At 37.0% G+C, this 19,853-nt stretch overlaps 1 protein-coding gene and 1 pseudogene across 4 annotated transcripts in view; both read right to left on the reverse strand.

The window, feature by feature from the left end:
• Window positions 1-5,530: 5,530 nt before the first annotated feature.
• On the reverse strand, window positions 5,531-11,164 carry LOC146378107 (myelin-associated glycoprotein-like). Of its 3 annotated transcripts, XM_084944259.1 has the most exons (9): window positions 11,119-11,164; window positions 10,482-10,820; window positions 10,018-10,329; window positions 9,169-9,432; window positions 8,286-8,549; window positions 7,017-7,322; window positions 6,595-6,667; window positions 6,085-6,178; window positions 5,531-5,979 (listed from the first exon to the last, which is right to left on the reverse strand). In XM_084944259.1, the coding sequence occupies exons 1-9, from the start codon at window positions 11,162-11,164 to the stop codon at window positions 5,548-5,550; spliced, it is 2,130 nt and encodes a 709-aa protein (XP_084800385.1). In that variant the 3' UTR covers window positions 5,531-5,547. The 3 variants fall into 3 exon arrangements, with proteins under 3 accessions (XP_084800385.1, XP_084800387.1, XP_084800386.1); XM_084944261.1 differs by lacking the exon at window positions 9,169-9,432; XM_084944260.1 differs by lacking the exon at window positions 9,169-9,432 and having other exon boundaries at window positions 6,595-6,691.
• A 1,492-nt stretch (window positions 11,165-12,656) lies between these two features.
• LOC146378108 (sialic acid-binding Ig-like lectin 14) overlaps window positions 12,657-19,853 on the reverse strand; it is a 70,005-nt pseudogene continuing 62,808 nt past the window's right edge. Inside the window, exons 6-8 of the transcript XR_014801587.1 lie at window positions 16,569-16,819; window positions 15,358-15,621; window positions 12,657-12,766 (exon numbers count right to left, since the gene is read on the reverse strand). The product of XR_014801587.1 is annotated as a sialic acid-binding Ig-like lectin 14 (transcript). The remainder of the gene's footprint in view (window positions 12,767-15,357; window positions 15,622-16,568; window positions 16,820-19,853) is intronic.

The raw sequence follows: 19,853 nt of genomic DNA on the forward strand, positions 1-19,853 counted from the left end.
AAAAAGGTCAATTTACCAGACAGGGACTGGTGTTTTTGACTGATGCAAGGAGGTTGCTATTTTACTTTTACTCATATGACTGAGCAACTGACTTGCTCTTAAATATGAAGTAGCTTCGTCAAATTATGTGTGTCCAATGTTGGGCACTTATTTCGGTTGAGCTGATTTAACGTACGCTCGCTTGTCTAAAGTTATCTCTGGATGGTGGTGTGTGAGCTGAAACTTCTTGTTGTAATTCTTCCCAGATTGTTTTAATTGATTAAATAAAATATTAATATTTGGTTTCCTTGTATTGATACAATTCAAAATATAATATTCATTTCCCACACCCCTGCTAAGATGACAAATATTGATATATTTTCTAGGATGAATAGCCTATTTTATTATGTTGTTAATAACTAATTCAGTTCAGTTGAATATTATTTATATAGCACCAAATTACAATAAAAGTTGCCACAAGGTACTTCATATTGTAAGGTAAAGACCCTACAATAATACAGGGAAAACCACAACAATCAAATTACTCCATTTGAGCAAGGACTTGGTGACAGTGGAAAAGAATATAGTTTTTTTTAAACTGGAACTATCCTCTATTTAGATTAGCATTTAATATCACTGTGAACTAAAGATACACTGTTGAGAAGTATAACATGAGCAGGTTTGTGGCATTAAACTTGCATACTTCCTGTACAGAGAAGAGATGCATCATCTGTGAACCATGGTATATTTTAAGAATAAAATGTGACAGAATCAGAAGTAGCAAATAAATAAATAAAATGTATGTTTAGCCTTTGTTTCTGTTGAAAAGTGCCTGTGAAATTGATGGTTAACTTTTTAAAATCTAAATCAGTTTTAACCATGCTGATGAATGTGTGCATACAAAGTTCCTGATATGAATGTTTAACTTTCTATTACTGAGAAAATCATGATTAGATCACTAAAATTTAAATTTTACTATTTCACCCTTTTGAGGTACCTCAAAAGGGTGAGAGGAAGAGAAGAGCAGAAGGGAAGGTCAAAAACATCACTAAACCACAAAATGTAATAATATCTTTGGTGATGACCCATAAATGGAATTGCTGATGCACAGAGAGATGCTATTATGAAAGCTGGCTAACCACTAAGAGACATCAACCATATATAAATAACAAAAAAACACCATTCTGCTTTCTGTCTTCAAATTCTAAGGAATATATCCTACCTTTACTGCAAAATTACTAAAGATTAATTTGATAAAGTTACACGATTATGACTTTTTCACATTATCAAAGTAACCAAATGTATTGCTACAGGAAAATAATACAATAATGCCAATAGTATGAAATGAACATTGCCTGAATTTTTATATGTTATTGTATTTTTTGTGAAACCCATGCAGCTTTTATCTTTTTTCCCCATGTTTTCTCTCTCCCTCATATCTCTTTTTCATTCCAAGTTGACACTTGTTGTCTGTGTTTTTACATTGCATTATCAGCAACAGAACTAAAGACAAAAGTGGGTCTATATTACCAGTCATCAAACTCAGCAGATGAGCGGCCGCCATGAAGACAGCAGTCACTTTACAGCATCCGATAAGTCACCTTTGAAACGCAGCAGCTGTAACATTGTTTTTATAATACAGGTCATAATACACTGTGACACAAAATCAGTTACTGAGGAAGTGTATAGTACTACAGTTGATTTTTCTACACTAGAATGCTCAAGTTCTTCCAGGTTGAACAAAGCACAAAACTTAGCTTTACATTTGTAATACAGCTTTAGATCTTCAGAAAGGAAGTTCAATCTTTAAATCTTACGAGAACCGTACCTGGCCAGATAGATGCTGCTTCACTGTGTTTGTGATGGCCCAGTCTGTTTCTTTTCTCAAGTCACTTTAGATGACTTGAGAAATCTAAAGTGACGTGAGAAAAGACAAGCTTAGATGCTCTGCCACTTTCTCTGCTATTCAGCCTCAAACAGAAAACAGTTTCCTGTTTGAGGCTGACTAAGGCAGTCAGTCTGAACATGAGAAACCCTGAAAGACTGAAAGAATGGCTATGTTTGTTTCACTAAATTTCTAGTTTGCTACACTTTTTTAATGCAATAAGGAGGAATGTAGGGACTTAAAATCAGGTTAGATCAGGTGATGAACAAATATTATTATCAGCCAATGCAATGCACCCAGAACATTTACTCAGTGAAATGATGTCATACAGCTTAGAGGACAAAGGTACAAAAACCAAAATTTACTCGATATCTACCAGTCAATCCTCCCCATGTCTAGTGTGTCATAGCAAGTGAATGCGTTCTATGAATATGAAAGAGCAAATCCATGAGTGAACTCGAAAGCACCAATGCACATTAACAAAAGACAGCAAAAAACTCCCAGGTGTGCTTAACAGAGATGGGCAGTAACGTGTTACTGTAATCCGATTACTTTTTTTCAAGTAACGAGTAAAGTAAGGGATTACTATTGCAAAAAAGGTAATTAGATTACTGTTACTTTCCCGTAAGCACGCTGCGTTACTGCGTTACTAAAACCGTGATTTTTTTTGCGAGAGTGTCTCATGACAATGACGTAAGCGTTCGTGGCAACAGCTGTGTGCAGATCAACAATGGATAATATATCGAGTGCGGGAGAGCATATGACCGTGCAGCGTTTAAAGCGTGGAAGTACTGACCTTACTTTGAGTTTGATTCCGTAAAAAGTGACAAAAACATTAGCGTCAGCTGTTCACTGCGTGGGACTGAGTGTAAACACACACAAAATTTTTTATTTTATGTGCTGGAATGTGCAGAAAATCGGTTTAAATGTTTAACAAATTTCTTCCAGTCAGAGAATGTTGCATATAATTACATTTTTGCTTGATGTATAAAGTTAAAAGATTAAAACTAATAAAACAAGTTTTAAAAAGAGACTTTTCCATTTGATTACATTTTGTATGATGGATTATGCAGAAAAAGTAGAATTGGGCTGAAAGATCTATCGCTTTATCACCTATTCAGGTTGTAAATCGTGTTTTTAAAAAGTAACTAAGTAACTAAGTAATTCATTACTTTTGAAAATAAGTAATCAGTAAAGTAACGGGATTACTTTTTGGGGGAAGTAATCAGTAATTACTTACTGATTACTTTTTTCAAGTAACTTTACCAACACTGGTGCTTAACTTCCAAAAAATGTTTGACAAAATAATATATTGAAAAAAAAAACAAAAAAACAGAATCACTTGCATTTATGTTTAAGTATCATTCATTATATTTATAGCCCACAACAAGATGAAAATTAAATCAAGCACAACTGACTGTGACTGCATATCATGATACTATAAATATATTAATATCACCTCTATATAGACATAGTGTGTGATTGGGTACACAATACAATAACTAATTATCAGAACAGTTAACAACACTTTTCCTGCAATTGCATGTTAATAAAACAAACAAACAAAACAGCTAAAAAATAAGATTCAGATTCAGATGTATTTTTGTGATGTTGTGATGAAAGCGGCCTCATACGGCGTGCGATGCGCGGTGAGGAATGCCAAATGCCGGTATCGGGAGCGAGTGGAGTCTCACTTCAGCCGGGGCGACACATGGAGCATTTGGCACAGACTACGCACAATCATGGATTACAAAGCCAGGGACACTGCGCCGACCAACGCCGACTCTGCATTCTCCAATGAGCTGTACCAGTTCTACGCCCGTTTCGAGGTTAGCCAGGCGGCTAATTCTAACAACTGCCTGACAACTGAGGACAGTGACGTCATCAGAGAGGGACCGGCGATCAGCATCGCAGAGCACGACGTCCGAGCAGCGCTGAGGAGAGTGAGCACAAGGAAAGCGGCGGGGCCAGACGGCATCACCGGCCGTCTGCTACCATCATCCCTGTCCCCAAGAACAACAAGCCCTCATGTCTGAATGACTACCGGCCAGTTGCACTGACCTCGGTGGTTATGAAGGTGTTCGAGAGGCTGTTGAAGAAAACCATCTCCTCTTCAATCCGAGACACCACAAGTCCGCTCCAGTTTGCCTACCGACTCAACAGATCCACGGAGAACGCCATCGCAGACGTCCTGGACACCACCCATATCCACGTGGACAAGAAACAGGCTAACTATGTGTGAATGCTTTTTTTTTATTACAGCTCAGCGTTCAACACAATATTGCCCGGTAGATTGTTCACAAAGCTGAGGGATCTGGGACTCAACAGCCGTCTATGTGCATGGGTGTTGGACTTCCTCAATGGCAGAACTCAGGTGGTGAGGGTGGGTAGGTGCATCTCCGACAGCATCACCATCAGCACAGGAGCGCCACAGGGATGTGTCCTCTCGCAACTGCTCTACTCCCTCTACACTTCAGACTGTGTGGCCACCCACGGCTCCAATACCATTGTGAAGTTTGCTGACGACACAGTGGTGTTGGGCACCATCTCCAACAACGATGAGGCGGCCTACATTGATGAAGTGAAGAATCTGGCATTGGGGTGCCAGGACAACCACCTCCAGCTGAACGTCGGCAAGACCAAGGAGCTGGTGGTGGACTTCAGAAGGAGTCAGCACAGAGACTACAAGCCCATTATCATTAATGGAGCTCTAGTGGAGAGGGTGCAGTTCTTCAAGTACCTTGGTGTGCACATCTCCTCAGACCTGGCATGGTCTGCCCACATTCAGGTCCAGACCAAAAGGCTAGGCAGCACCTGTACCACATACGACAACTGAGGAAGTTCAGGGTCTCTCCAGTGATCCTCAGGATTTTCTATACAGGCACTGTGGAGAGCATCCTCACACAGAACATCACATCCTGGTATGGAAACAGCTGTGACAGGGCTAAAAAAGCACTTCAGAGAGTATCCGTACGGCAGAACGCTGCTGCAGGACTGCTCTCCCTTACCTACAGGACATTTACATCAGGAGATGCTGGACTAGAATAACTCAGATTTTGAAGGACCCATTCCCATCCCAGCAACGAACTCTTCCAGCTTCTGAAATCAGAAGCTCCGAAATAAAATAAAAAATAAGTTCCGAACAAAAACAGAGAGGCTCAAGAGGAGTTTTTATCCTCAGGCCATTTGTGTGTTGAATCATGTCCAGAGCTTCTCCTAGCTTCTCTAACAGGTCTCCTTGGACCAGTTGTAGCCACCTGGTAGTTACCAAGTTTAAGAAAATATCAGGCAGTGTCTGAGATACTGTGCCAGAGAAGCCTGAACGAAGGGATTGTAATTGTATTGCTCAATGGCCTTGCCACAGTGTGACTACATGTGTCAAGGACACACCCAGAGAACAGACCGGCTATTTATTTATTTTGTAGTAAGCTCAACAATGCAAAAGGTTGCATTATGTTATGAAAAGTATTTGTCTGATTTCTTATTTCCTTCCATATTCGTCACATTAAAATGTTTCAGATAATCAAAAAATTTTAATAGATTTGGACTTTTTTTTTTTTTTTTAAAAGTGAATTTTGTATTTACTTGAGTTATTTTTTCCTAATATTAAGATTAGTTTAATTTTGCACAAAATCAAGACATTAGGAAATCTGGGGTAAATATTTTTTCACAGCACCATTTATCTATTTTTGCATAGCGCTTTGTTCTTTAAATTTGACTTGCGCATATTCACACCCCACTTCCTTCCTCATATTTCTAGGCTCCACTTGAGCATACAGGCCTCCCATTTCTACTGCATTGCTCACAGACTTTGTGTTAACTCCCCTCACCATGCACTTCTCCTCTTCCAAATAAGATCTGGCAGATGGATTCATGTCCAAAGACTTTTCACCCTTCTTTTTCTTGCTTTTCATTTTCCAGTTCACATTAGAGTAAATCAGTTCGCACTCGTCCTCTTTCTTGTCTGATTTTTTGCATCCTCCTTCTGCATTGTTTGGCCCAGAGTTTGGAAAGTCAGTGCTGCTTGGTCCAGCGATGTTTGCAGGGTGAAGATTTTCTGCCCCTCTCAGCCCATCAGCGTTTGCATAAATGCACTCTTCTGTTGTGTTTGGTTCCTACAATTACATAGAAAATATCAGTGGTAAAGATAATCTACTTCTTGCGGTATAGTTACAAAAGCATCAGCATTTGTCAACACTGTTAAAAGGAACTTAAAGCACCTCATTTCCTTCTTCAGTTAGAGGCTGACTTGTTGCAACTGTGTTGTTTTCATCTGTTAAGTGACCTTTATTTTTACAGGGACTCTTCTGAGCCCTAAAAAATAAAGTAGAATATCAAGCATGCATACAATTCATACATCGTAGTTTTGCCACTATTTACATTTTAGTTCACAGCATGAATAGATTAATTGTCTGCTAGCAAGCAATAATACAGTTGTACATGCATTACTGAATGTTAACAGACAATGTAAACAGACGTCTTGAAAATGAATACATGCAAATATTAACCACCAGTAGCATGTCATATGGACTGTCGATGAACAGATTTGATTCACATTACATTTAATCAATAGTGTTACCAATGTTGAGTATTAAATCAGCTGCAAAAGTGTTTTTTTAACAAACGAAGACCCTTATCAGCATTTAGTCGAATAGAATCAGGACAAATAAAGTTTACTGTTACAGTAAAGTGTGAAGGTTTTCTGAAAAAGGCTCATGTTGTTTACTTACCTGATAAAAAACACATATAGTAGCAGTGCTAACAGTAGCACTCCAAGAGTGGATATTATCGCTGGATACAGAACTGAATTTAAAAAAAGAAAAAGACCTGTATATTAATCGTGTAGTCTTTAAAAAATAAGGTTTGTTTGAACTCACAACATACATTTTATGAAACTCCTAGTGTGTCTATTATAACTGGACTGAAGTAACAGATTCATTCTTTATATAGATTAAAGGGTATCTAAAACTTCTTGCAAAGAAATTGATTGCAAGTGAATCCTAGAGGAGCATAGATGTAATCCTAACATTATCTGTTTGTGGGCTCTGTAGAGTACACTGTATCAGTGGCTAAGGTTTCAAACATCCTTGGTCTCCACTTTAGTACACATACAACTTAAGCAATAATATTTACAAGTGTACAAAAGACATACGTTGATGTTCTGTGGAAATTTGTTGGCTGCTGACACAAAATTGTTGACTGGCCGAGCCCAGAGAGTTGACGGTACGACAAATCAAGGTGAGATGATTCTTCTTATGAGGCTGATTCAGAGTGAAGAAGCTCCTCAGAATTGTCCTGTTCAGAGTCTCATTGAATATTTCACATTTAGAGTGATTGACAGTTAGTCCATTCAAATACCACTGTATATTGGGGGACGGGTTTCCCAGAGTCTCACAGGAACAGTTGAGCTGACTTTCTGTTGAGGTGCAGTGTGACGAGAACAGGATCTGTGGAGGGTCTATCATTGAAGAGAGAGAGAGCAGTTAGTCACAATCATGTTGAATACATTTTACAGAAATTACCAAAAACAAGCACTGATCATAGTTATCAATATGAAGCGAAATCCTTTTTGAACATGGGATGCTTTAAATTTTACTGACTTTGACATAATTTTCAGACTTGAGCTAAACAGACTGTTAACTTTAAATCTTTGATTCATAAAATGTGTTTGTTCCCCATCAGTTTTCACAGTTATTTTTAGCGCTGCATCACACATACTTTCTTACTGCTCAGCATTACTCCAGCATGTCAGAGTGACATTGCTGCTTGTTGGTATCAGATCTCCTATGGTCTTTGGTTTTACACACACAGTTTTGAGTTTATGGACTTTAAATTCTAATATATTATTAACATTATCTGTTTGGCTAGTAGTTACTTTATCACATCTTCATCATCATGTATTTAGTTCTCTTAGTTACAGTTTCTATTTCGCTCAGTATTTCTGTGTTTTCCTTCTCTGTATTTCCTTCCTTTAGTTTTGTGTCTGATTTTCCCTTATTTTATATGGTTCCTAACTTTTTCTTAGTAATTGTGTAGTGCTCTTAGGTTTACTTGTGTCTTCTTCATTAATTGTCTTGAATCTTTGTGGTAGCGTCTTGTGACCCTCCTGTGTTTCATTAACTGATTACCCTTTGTGCATATAGTGCTTTCTCCTTTGCTGCAGTCTGGTCCTGTCTGGTCCAGATGTGCTTGTGCCAGTTTTTAAGATTACCCGTTTTTCCTCATTTGCTGGATTCTTGGCATTGTACTCTGCTTATATTGTCTCCTGCACTGGCTAAACAAAGGTCATTTTTGTCATTGAATTAGTCTGCCTCTTTCTCTTTCTTTCTTTTTTTTGTTGAATCATAATATTATACAAATGTACATGCAAATTAGATGTGGATAGAGAAAATGTTACACAGATGTAAAATGTGATATTTACATTGAACTTCAATTTGAATGCTGCTGGAACGTCCAACTCCAATCTCATTTCCAGCTTTGCAAAACAATATTCGTCTGTCTTTGGAGACTTTAATAGATAAACTCATTCTTGTCCCAATAAAAGTCTCCTGGTTTCCATCTGCACTGTACCAGGTGTAGTTTTCTACTGCTGGGTTGGCATTAGTGTTGCAGGTTAGAGTCACGTTGCGATTCTCTGGTACTGGACCAGAGGGACTGACTGAAACTGTAACGTTTTTAGGTGAATCTGAAAAAATGAGCACAGAAACATGCAGACTGAAATGTTAGGACAGTTTTATTTACAGAATAAGTGTAAATATTTGTAATACAGTAGTGCTTCAAATGTTTTTTTTTTAAATAATATTAAATACTCTTGAATGCATAACACAAAATTGTATCTTTAAATATTAGCAGAGAGCAAACCACGCCAATATAAAGGTTTCATCTTAAGCAGAAACTGAAGAGTAAAAATGACAAGTTGTTTTTCTTGGCTTTTCTTTCTGAAGACTCTGTTCATGTCAAATGAAATAACCTTTTCTTCTGTATTTAACTTTAACTGTCTTTAATCTTTAACTGATTTATTGATGAAAGATTTAGAGCTATTTGAAGAAAGTTTGAATTTTTTTTAGTTCTTCTTACTATGTGCCTAATAATGTGGCTGTCAGGAATTCCTAATTTTAATAACCAATACTTAAATTAAATACTTGTAATGTGATTATTGTCAGTCTCATTATTTAACTCTACCCCAAAGAGCAGTTACTGCTTTAGTTTCATTACAATAATTCATGTATTGTACATCCTTCAATCCTATTAATGGAATTGTAGTTGGGATATGTAAAGAGTAAATATGGAAAATTAATACATACATTGAACATTTATTTGTAGGTTGCTTGATCGTTCACATCCAAGTTCATTTGTAGCCTTGCAGAAAAATGTACTTTTGACTTTTGAAACAGTAACGTTAAAAGAGCTTCCATTCCCAATAAAAGTCTCCTGGTCTCCATCAGCTCTGTACCAGGTGTAGTTTTCTACTGCTGGGTTGGCATTACTGCTGCAGGTCAGAGTCACTTTTTGGTTTTCTAATATTGGAGCAGAAGGACTGATGGAAATTTGTACATCTTTGGGTGAATCTAAAAATGAGTATTATGTAAATCAAACATCACAGCTCATTTTGCACTTTATCTGAACTATTAATAGAACTTATTACAGATCACAAAGCCAAATGTCTAAAATAAAACTGCAATTCTACTTTCTTGTTTGAGCTTTAGAGTGAATCTGAAAGTTCCGACAAGCTCGTGTGTTAAATTAGAAACATGATAATGTAAGAAAACGTTATAATACGATGTAAATGAAAAGCTGCTGTTTAAATAAAAAAACCACTGTGGAACATGACTCACTAAATGTGGTTTTGTGTTGTTAGTTTTGAAGACATCCTAAAGTAAAATACAAAGCTAACAAAAGAAAAACGTATATCGTTAAGACGATCACACGTCAGTGAAAATCGTTTGAAGAGTAAAGTCTGTATGTATGAAATTAAAGTATGAAATTAAATTCAAACTTTTAAAGTCTTCATTATATTTTATAAAACCCAAAGACGTTGTTATGGCATACTCATAACATCACTGTAATTGACTGACCATTTTATGTCTAATTTAAACCAAGTCAAGAAAGTATATTATTGCAATTTCAGCTTAGAAGAGAAAAAATAAACTCACATGAAATATCAGGAGTTAAACTTGTTTCAGCAGTGACATCAGGGCTACCATTTTGTTTCTGGTAGACAGCAGTGCAGGAGATTTTATTTCCATGATGGAGGTGAGAAGCAGTGAAATTCATAACAGAGGTCTTGACTTTAGTTTTGTCCTGATTCTCCTGCAGTGTCTCCTGATTCTGACCCAGGTTAGGGCTCCATGTCAGAGCTGGAAGATGAGACCAACATGGAGCTGGAGCAGAGCACGTCAGACTCACTGAGGCTCCCTCCTTCACCTCCAGTGTGGATGGAGTCAGAGTCGGTGAGGGAGGATCAGCTGGTGGGAAGACATTCTGGTCAGTCAATGAGCAGCAGTTTCAGTTTTTATATGCTGAGTAAAATCCAGTGAATTCAGAGCAAGCTCAAAGCAGTTCCACAAGTGTAATTTGTTCATGAATTGTCACTAAATGGATAAAACAAATATCTTACCTATGAATGAAATATCTACACCAGTTTGTGAAAAACTGTATTTCAGTGGATTATTACACTCCAGTCTGAAATAGTATTTAGCACTTTGAATATAACTTGCATTATTGAAAGTTGTGGTGCAGTCTTTCTTTGTTAAGTCTCCTGTCATTTCTTTAGTTGGCTTTAGTTTTGCATTTTCAGCGGTAAATGAAGATGAATCACTCCAATATGCTTTACATGAATCATCTAAGTTATTTTCAAATGTGCTCTCTACATCGAAGGAGCAGGGGATGGTCACACAGGATCCTCTCAAAACATTTATATTCTGTGGCATATTGTTGAACGTTACACACAGCGCACCTGAAACACAACACGATAATAAAAAACAACAATAACAACAAAAATCCAAACAGTTTTATCTCTTCCTTCTGCATATTTATCATGTTACAACGACTCAGTATTGAATTCAGATGCTAATACAAAACACTTTTACTGTTAAATATCTCATCAATAAAAAGCCTTGGTAGTTTACTGCACATTCATCTTGAATAGTGATGTCAGATAATTTAAGTAAATGATTTAAATTAACAATAGTGTATTATTATTATCAACTTTAATCATCTTTACGCAAAGTAGATTTTGAGTTCCTCTCACTCACCCTGCAGTAGAGAACTAACGAGAAGAAAAGTCAGAGTTCCAGCCATCTTTGTTGCAAGAGAGTGAAGTTTAAGGGAATCTGAAGTTTACACAGGAAACAGTTTACATGATTATTTGTTAACCAAGGAAAAGCTGTTAAGATGTCATGTAAGGTCCAAATTACTACTGCTAGTTATTGTCACTTTGAAAAATATAGATGCATAAATGTTCAGCCTTAAAAAAATTCAACAATTAAACATAATTTATGTTTCTGATTTCTGAAAAATTCTACTAAAGACAGTGAATTCATGTCTTAATAGTCTCATAAACTTTTTAATTTTCTTTGGATTCATTTTTCTCTAAACATCAAAAATATGACAATTCATCTAAATAGCTGTGAATCAAAGAACTACAGAAAATCACATCATATTTTCCTAAAACCTTGATATTTGTATCATAGTGAAAATGTGATAACTTACATTATTTCATGATGTTTGTCGAGCAGTCAGTTCTTTGGATGTGAGGTTTTTAAAGAAGTGTTCAAAAAAGATGTAAAATGAGGAACTTACACAAAAGATACAGTGAGTGTGAACATGACCAGAAGTGACTGTCACCTTTTTTCCTTTCCACGATCTCTGCAACATAGAAACTGCTGTAAACATTTGCAATCCCTCTACATTAATAACTTGCATTTGGGTTTGGGTTTGTTTGTTTTTTTACAAAAATTGACTAAATGACTGAAGTGAAAAAAGTGATGACTTCTTCTTTAAATAAGAGAAAAGTTAAAACAAACTATTTCAGCAAATAAATATTCTGTTATATATCTATTAATGTTGACAAAAATTGAACATTTATCACTCCAGCGACATTTTACACTGTCCATCATGGATTTGGTGTAATAACACAAATTGACGCTAGGAGGAAGTTTTTTGATGTTTTAGTACTGACTCATTCAGTGTCCCTTGGTTTTTCAAAATTTTAATAACAGCAAAAAAATAAAAATTAAATAAAAATAATATTTCAGACTCACACTCGGCACACTTTGCAGCTGTTGTATTTCTATTCTGTGACTTTGTGAACTTATTGTTTCACGATCTTCAGCTAACATACCTGCGGAGGACTTGGAGTCCTACACAGTCAGATATTAATTTGATATCGTCAAAATATTTATAAAGTCTGTTGGCCATTGTGTTTCATTAACCAAATACACTTCATGCTGTTTAAGTGTGTTAATAAACGACTCGTACTGAAGTGATCCGTAGGTCATCTGGAAACACGTCGGCTGCTCTCGTCGGAGTTATTCACTTTACTGGTTGTAACTCATCATGTACAATGTTGGTCAGTGTGCTGTGTTAACCGGGTAGCATTAATGCTGTTTACAGCTGTTTTATTTGTGTAAACGACTCTGGTGACTTCTCCCACTGTTAGTTTATATGTTTAGAGCCTGAAAATGATTGAAACGATGTATGAGATGATGAGAGGATGATACAACTCATAAAAGCGTTTATTCCTCTCTATTAATGTGAATCAAATAACATGCACTGAGCGAGTAAGAGGTCATTACATCATCTGTATGGTGATGATGATGATGGAGATGATGCTGTGTCTGTGATAAAGGTGAACTTCAACACTGCCTGAGACAGGCTGAGCTGCTTCTGTTGAGTTTGTGTCTATGAAACACAACATCAGTGATTATATTAATAAATGGTTGAAAGAGCTGAGCAGAACACTCTCTGAGCATTACAGCTTTCAGTGACCCAGTCGGGTGTGACAGTCTCCAGTGTAGTTCCTGCTACACCCACTGTTAATGACAGAAAATGTAATCATCTAAATGTCATTATCACAGCAAAAATCAAACTATTGTCATGATTTATTTATTCTGTTTGATCACACCTGCTCTTCTCTCACATGTTATCAGCAGAAGGCTCTCAGCAGAAGAGAAAACCCACCAATCAATTCAGGACACCTGCAGCAACTGTGGCTGCTCCAAAAGGATCCACACACAGACCACATCACTCAAGAGGATTAGACAAAGAAGATGGTAAAATGACTGGTTTTTATCCAGCACTTTTGCACTCTGAGCACTCCAAGAGCTTTATACAGCTGGCCTCATTCACCCATTCATACAAAGAGATTTTTATATACTTTTTTTGCACAAGTGCTTTCTATCTTATATTCACATCCTGATGAATGTATCGGAGAGCACCTCAGGGTTAGTATCTTGCCCAAGTCTACATGCAGCCTGGAGCAGCCAGTCTGCAACCACAAACTTCCGATTAGTAGATGACCTATGCTACCTCCTGAACTACAGCCACAGATGGAGAAGTTACAACTTTTGATTCACTCTGGAGATCATCACCTGCAGTGATAACTACTGACTGATGCTGTGATGCAGGATGACCATGGCAGGACTGTTTCAGTCTGAAACAGCTGCAATAGCACTTCTTCATCCATTTTCTTTTTATGTTTGCAACCTAGTAGTTTTCTTGTATTTTGATTACTTCATCTTCAGTTTTTCAGCTCTGTTTTCTTCTGTCATCTTTTTTGGGCTTTAACAAGTGCTTTAAAGTCAGGTTCGGTATCTGAGGTGGAAATGAAAAGGGTGATGGACAGGTGATCGTCACTGAGAGAGGATCTGTATCTGTATCAACACTGAGAACGTTTATTTACAAATGAAGATTGATCCTAACCAAGATCTTCACTTTTAGCATCTGAATAAGGATGAAGCTGAACGAAACTGCAACTTTCTCATGAAAGCGTTAATCGGGTTGTCAATTCATGTGCAAGGAGACTTTGGTTAGGTACATATTTCCCCTCGCTATGCTTCATCAGTCAAGGTTTTGTCTTTATCTGTGCATGTAGTCTCATAATGGAGATTCAAACTGGAAGATCCAGCAATTAATTTTTGTTCTTTGTCGGGACATGAGCCTGAGGCCTCCACGCTGAGCACCGTTTATGCAATCTATGTGACTGCTGCTGTACTGTCAAAGGGACATCATGGGCTTTCTGCTAAGACTACATTTGCAGGGGCTGGGCTAACAGAGGACGTGGACTATTTTTTCAAAATTATGAAATTGCAGCGTCAACATATTATGGCCACGAGACGTAACTGATCCTTTTTTCAGATAATATCACTCAGTTGCTTAAGCTAATAGTTTCTTCAATTTGAGAGACTTCATATTTGAAAATATGAGACCTCATGTTTGAGGTATGAGGCATGAATAAAAACAACAAAAGAACGCTTGTACGCTGCTAGCATAATGGACAGGTTTTTGACAGGGCTCGCACACAAAAGCAAACAGTATCCCGCAGTTGTTTATGTTTTTAAACCCATTTTGCACAGAGAGACATTTTGTGACAAATGTATTGAAAACAGTGTTGAATATTCTTACACAGTAAAACAAACAAACAAACAAAAGAAACCCAACTATACATAAAATAATTACACCATAAAGATGGTTTGTTTAGTGGTTTATTTTATTGCAACCTGTAATTTATTGCAGTTTGTTTATTTGTTTAATTGTTTAGAAAAAATTTGAGGTGTGAAATAAACTGCAATGGAGGTTGAAAAAAATATGGGTGTGTGTGGTGTGGTTGGAGGATGTGTTTGTGCGGGGGGTGGTGAAGATTTTCTTATAAGACGAAGGGAGGGCCTAACAAAAAAGGTTTGGGAACCAGTGCTCTAAACATTTAGTGCAATAAACTTGGTTGAGGAGGAAATATTCAAGCAATCATGTGTGAGAAACATAAATACTGATAACAGGGCAAATTTACAGGAAACTAATATGTGGGTGGTCTCACAAGGCAGCTTAACTATTCAAGGTCTTTCTCTTAAATGTAGAAAAGAGCAGCTGTGTAGATCATTGATGCCTCTATTTCTTAAACAGTGCTGTTAAAAGCTTATGTGACCTAGTGATAAACATGTCCCTGCCCCAGCTTTTTCCACATCAAATTCAAAATGAACATATTATCAAAAAACAAAACAAAGAAAAACTCTATGACTAAGTTAAGTTAAGTTTAATATAAATTTAAATTATCAGCAAACAGGATTATAGTCAGTATCAAAGTTTTAGGAAGAATTTTCTACACAATCCCACCAAATTGAGCAACTCCACCACCCTTTAAAAAACTGATATATAAGCACTCAGTTTAAAATCCACACTGTGTTTCACAACCTGCCATGAATAATGATGCCATGCACATATTATACCTGCTCAAGTTATGCTTAAACTTTTAAATATTTTAATTGTGTGATACATACACTGAACATCAAGGCGAGTCAGGTTAGAATGTTCAATTCCAATCTCATTTTCAGCCTTGCAGAAAAATCTTTGTCTGTCTCTGGAGACTTTAATGTTTAAGCTGGTTCCTGTCCCAATAAAAGTCTCCTGGTCTCCATCAGCTCTGTACCAGGTGTAGATTTCTACTGCTGGGTTGGCATTACTGCTGCAAGTCAGAGACACGTTGCTGTTCTCTGGTACTGGACCAGAGGGACTGACTGAAACTGTTACGTTTTTAGGTGAATCTGTAAAATGAGCCCCAAAACATGCACAATGAAATGTAAGAAAGTTTTATTATTGAAAAAGTGTGAATATCTGAGATAGTATGATTTGGACATCTTACACATGAAAATTATGATTATTATTATTTAATTCATTACGTGTAATTACTTGGTCGGGGACAAATAACATAAAATCCTATTTCTAAGCTTGTTTGGTAGAAAAAAACAAATGTAGTTTTATTTTAAATAAAAAATGAGAAGTAAAATGACAAGGTGTTTTTCTTGGCCTGTAATATTCTGAAGACAAAAACACATATATTTTTCTACCATGCAACTCGATTAATGGATTTCTAGGTGGGTACTAGTCAGGGTACATGTTAAGAGATATACTCTAAAACACTTCTTCAGTAGAGACTCAGAGAAGAGAAACACACAGAATTTCTTGCTAGCAAGGGCAGCCTCCAGAACTGAGACTCGCGCCAAGAAACTGCCCCGGTCTTTATTTATACTTCAGTGGGTGCTTGTGTGTGTGTGTGTGTGTGTGTGTGTGTGTGTGTGTGTGGGGGGGGGGGGGGGGGGGGGGGGGGGGGGGGTCAGAGTGTGACCCCATAAATGACTTCCCTAAACCTACTGGTCTGGAAAATCCAACAGTTCATCTATATGTAAAAAAGCACTTAGACTAAAACTGACATAGCTACGTTAATCCTACCGTAAAACAATAAGACAAGGTACGACCTCTTCCCATGCTCCCAGGATGTGGGGGTGAACGCTAGAACACCTTGGAATGTTACAGACCCCCTAGGATGAGACATTCTTTCAATATGCCACCAACTATATACTTCTAAACACTAATGATTACATGCAGTATTCTACCATATGCAAACTTATATCATTAAAATATTATACTGACTACTAAGTACAATTTTCCATTGACAGTACATAAGTAGTAATTTTGTAAAATTAATACATACACCGCACGCCTATTTGGAGGTTGATGGATGCTTTAAATCCAACTGTATTTGTAGCATTGCGGAAGAAATTACTGTTGATTGTTGAAACTGTAATATTTAAAGTGTGTCCAGTCGCAATGAGAGCCTCCTGGTCTCCATCAGCTCTGTACCAGGCGTAGTTTTCTATGTAGTGCTGCATGTCAGAGTCACTGTTTGGTGTTCTACTATTGGACCAGAAGGACTGACGGAAATGCTGCCATCTTTGGGTGAATCTGGGAAAAAATGGACAAAAATAGTTTTTGTAGTATTCGTAAGTGCAAAAATCTTTTGTTTGTCACATCTTCACAAAAAACCAAAAACTTGAAAGAGAATTTGTTAAATGTAATATAATATAAGAGATACATCACAGCTATTTTTTTTGTTTTTGGTCTGAACTGTTAATGGCACACCCCACTGCAAACCACAAAGTCAAGTGACAATAGCAAACATTTTCTGTAATTCTAATTTCTTGTTTGAGCATTAGAGTGAATCTAAAAGCCTACAGTACACAAACTCATGTGTTGACTGAAAAACATGAAATGACATACATGAAATCTGCAGTTTAAACTGAAAGCAGTCGTCAGATGTGACTCAGTAAATGTATTTTTTTTTTTCATTCTAAGTCAGTATTGGAGGGTTTATGGGAAAGTAAATAATATGGCTAAATAATTATCAGTGTTGGGGAATAATGGAATACACGTACCTGTGTTATGTATTTAAAATACAAAATATGAGTGATTGCATTCCGATACAGTTACTACTTCGATAGGTGATAATTAGAATAGTTACTTTGTTGAAATAAATGGATTATACAGTGGTCTTTTGATGTTTCATATGTTAGGCTATCCCCTCTCTAATTTTGGTAATCCCACACATTGCCGGAAACCCAAACAAAACACGCAATAAGAGGCTCTAATGTATGAGTCCTTATTAATGTTGGTGGCATTACTTACACAATAGACTCTAGTGATGGTAAATTTGATTGTTTTTACTGATTCGAGTTTGAATGAGACACTCACCAAAATTTATCTGGTTTTTTGAGTCATTTGAGTCATTGAGTCCAGAGAGTGAAAAAAATGTACATTTTCACTCAAACTTAATTTGTTTCTCTTTTCATGTAAATCCTACTGCTAAGATAAGTGATTGAAAAAGAAAACACCTATTTTATAGAGCAAAAAAACAGAAAAAAAAAGATTTCTAAAGGGAACACTTATTTTATGTATTTTATTTTATTATTATTTTCCTCAAATATGTCAAGTATATATTTTCTCATCTAAATAATTTAGTGAAATAGGGGATTTCTGATTTTACTTACATAATTGCAGCAGCAGAATGTGAGTCAGACACTGTATATATTTTTTTTTACAGTGGTGGAACTGAGTTCATATATTTTTTCCTTTAGTCTGCTTATTATCTTTGCAAAACAAACAAATTGTAGACTGAATGTTATATTGCGTCAGACTATCAGACTTCATCTCAGGTGAAGGAGCGACTCTTCCACAGTAACACGCTCTGAGTTTCAGCAGCTGAGAACCAGGAGGGAGGGGGGAGTAAGTCATATGTAGCACGAGCACATATGAAATTACACATATGCAACTAATGAAATTAGTTTGCTAACAGTAACAGGGATGAGTCAGTGCTTTCCTCTCTTCCCTACTCACACACCCAGGGACCATCCCCCACATCCTTCCACACCCTGTAATACTTTCCCCATAGGGCTTCACCGTTAAAGGGCTATGCCTGTAACATTTCTGAAAACAGAAAACTAGACAGCAGTGACTTTTGTAGGGTTACTGAAGTTGGACTAGCTGGTATATAATTAACATATTCATATATAAACTGGCGTATTCATGAGTTCCAAAAAAAGAGAAGTCAGTCAGATGTGAGGCTAAAAACTGATGCAAAATGAGGAAATAACACAAAAGCTGCTGTGAGTGTCAACATTAGATATACTTGTCACTAGAACTGACTGTATACAGTGACATTTCTTTGTTTCCCCCACAATTTATGCAGCATAGTGTACTCTGTATTGCTCTGCTTGTGCCAAGGGACCAGATTCTTAGTTGGACCAATTTTTAGAGTAATGTGTTTTGGGGTTTCAAAGCCCCATAGATATTAAGTAGTGAAAGTAACACAGCTCAGCTGCTCCAATAATCTTGACACATAAAGAATCACCAAAGTTTTTGCTTATTCGGCTTATTGGTTGTCCTTCTTTCCTGGATCACCTGTACCATTCTATAAGCACCCTCCCAGCTTTGAAAAATGTCCAGCAGGGATTAGCACTTTTTGATATGATGTTCTTCTGCTTCCCTGGCCTCTGTGTCAGAGACCTAGAATACTTGCTGTGGCAAGTGGAACCATGAATTCTGCTGTCTGCCAAAAAAATCTGATGGAGAATGTCTGACTATCTGTTTGTTACGGAGCCCCACAGGGGACATGGGAGGAAAAAAAATTAAGACGGTCTTTTGCGAGATCTCGCAAAACTAACTTGGGATCTCGCAAAATACACTTTTAAGATATTTTGAGGCGTGAATGTAGTTGTGTAAACGTCAGATATCTGCTCGGTTTACAAGACATCACATATTTGCAAAAGTGCTCCGACGTTTTCGGAGATCTGACACCCACCATCTCGAAGCTAACGGGAGGTCGAGACCTACTACAGCCGGGAGGAACACCGCTCTCCCGGCACATCGTGCCTCGACCTCCCGGTCGGCTTCGAAGAATGCGGCTAAAACTTTTGTGAGTTTGTTTTGCGAGATCTCGCAAAACTTTTGCGAGATCCCTTAATAATAAACATCTTCATTAAAAAACATTAATTTTGTGTTTAGTTTGTCTAATAGTAAAATTTGTTTGATGATCTGAAACATTTAAGTGTGACAAACATACAAAAAACAGAAAATAGGAAGGAAGCAAACACATTTCACACCATTGTATATATGCTGCAAAGTAATGTTTATTGAACGATTCCTCCACCAAAGAAAGAAAATAGTGCTTCATAACGTAAAGTAGATAATGGAGCATGCGGTTCCTTAATCACAGATCACTTGAGATGGATCTGATGAAGAAATTTTTGTGATTCTGCAGGTAAAAACTGTGATTCCACATCCACTTATTTACATTCTCTTAAGAAATTCATGTTGTGATGACATGAGTGAGAGGCTGTCCTCACAATGTTCCTGTTGGATTAAAACAAAAGGTAATTATTAGGCAACACCATATGTTGTATTTCTCTTCACATTAACATATTTGTGTTATATTCAGTGCCTC

Source organism: Perissodus microlepis, chromosome 11 (assembly GCF_051167445.1).
Source record: "Perissodus microlepis isolate ML-2025 ecotype Zambia chromosome 11, ASM5116744v1, whole genome shotgun sequence".
NCBI classification, from domain to species: domain Eukaryota; kingdom Metazoa; phylum Chordata; class Actinopteri; order Cichliformes; family Cichlidae; genus Perissodus; species Perissodus microlepis.

What these genes read in the sequence shown, in the direction of transcription:
- LOC146378107 (XM_084944259.1), bottom strand. Translation starts at nt 11,164, where the DNA reads ATGGCTGGAACTCTGACTTTTCTTCTCGTTAGTTCTCTACTGCAGG. An exon ending in TGTAGATATTTCATTCATAG is followed by an intron (nt 10,330 to 10,481) that starts GTAAGATATTTG and finishes TCTTCCCACCAG; the next exon opens with CTGATCCTCCCTCACCGACT. An exon ending in CTATATGTGTTTTTTATCAG is followed by an intron (nt 6,179 to 6,594) that starts GTAAGTAAACAA and finishes TTTATTTTTTAG; the next exon opens with GGCTCAGAAGAGTCCCTGTA.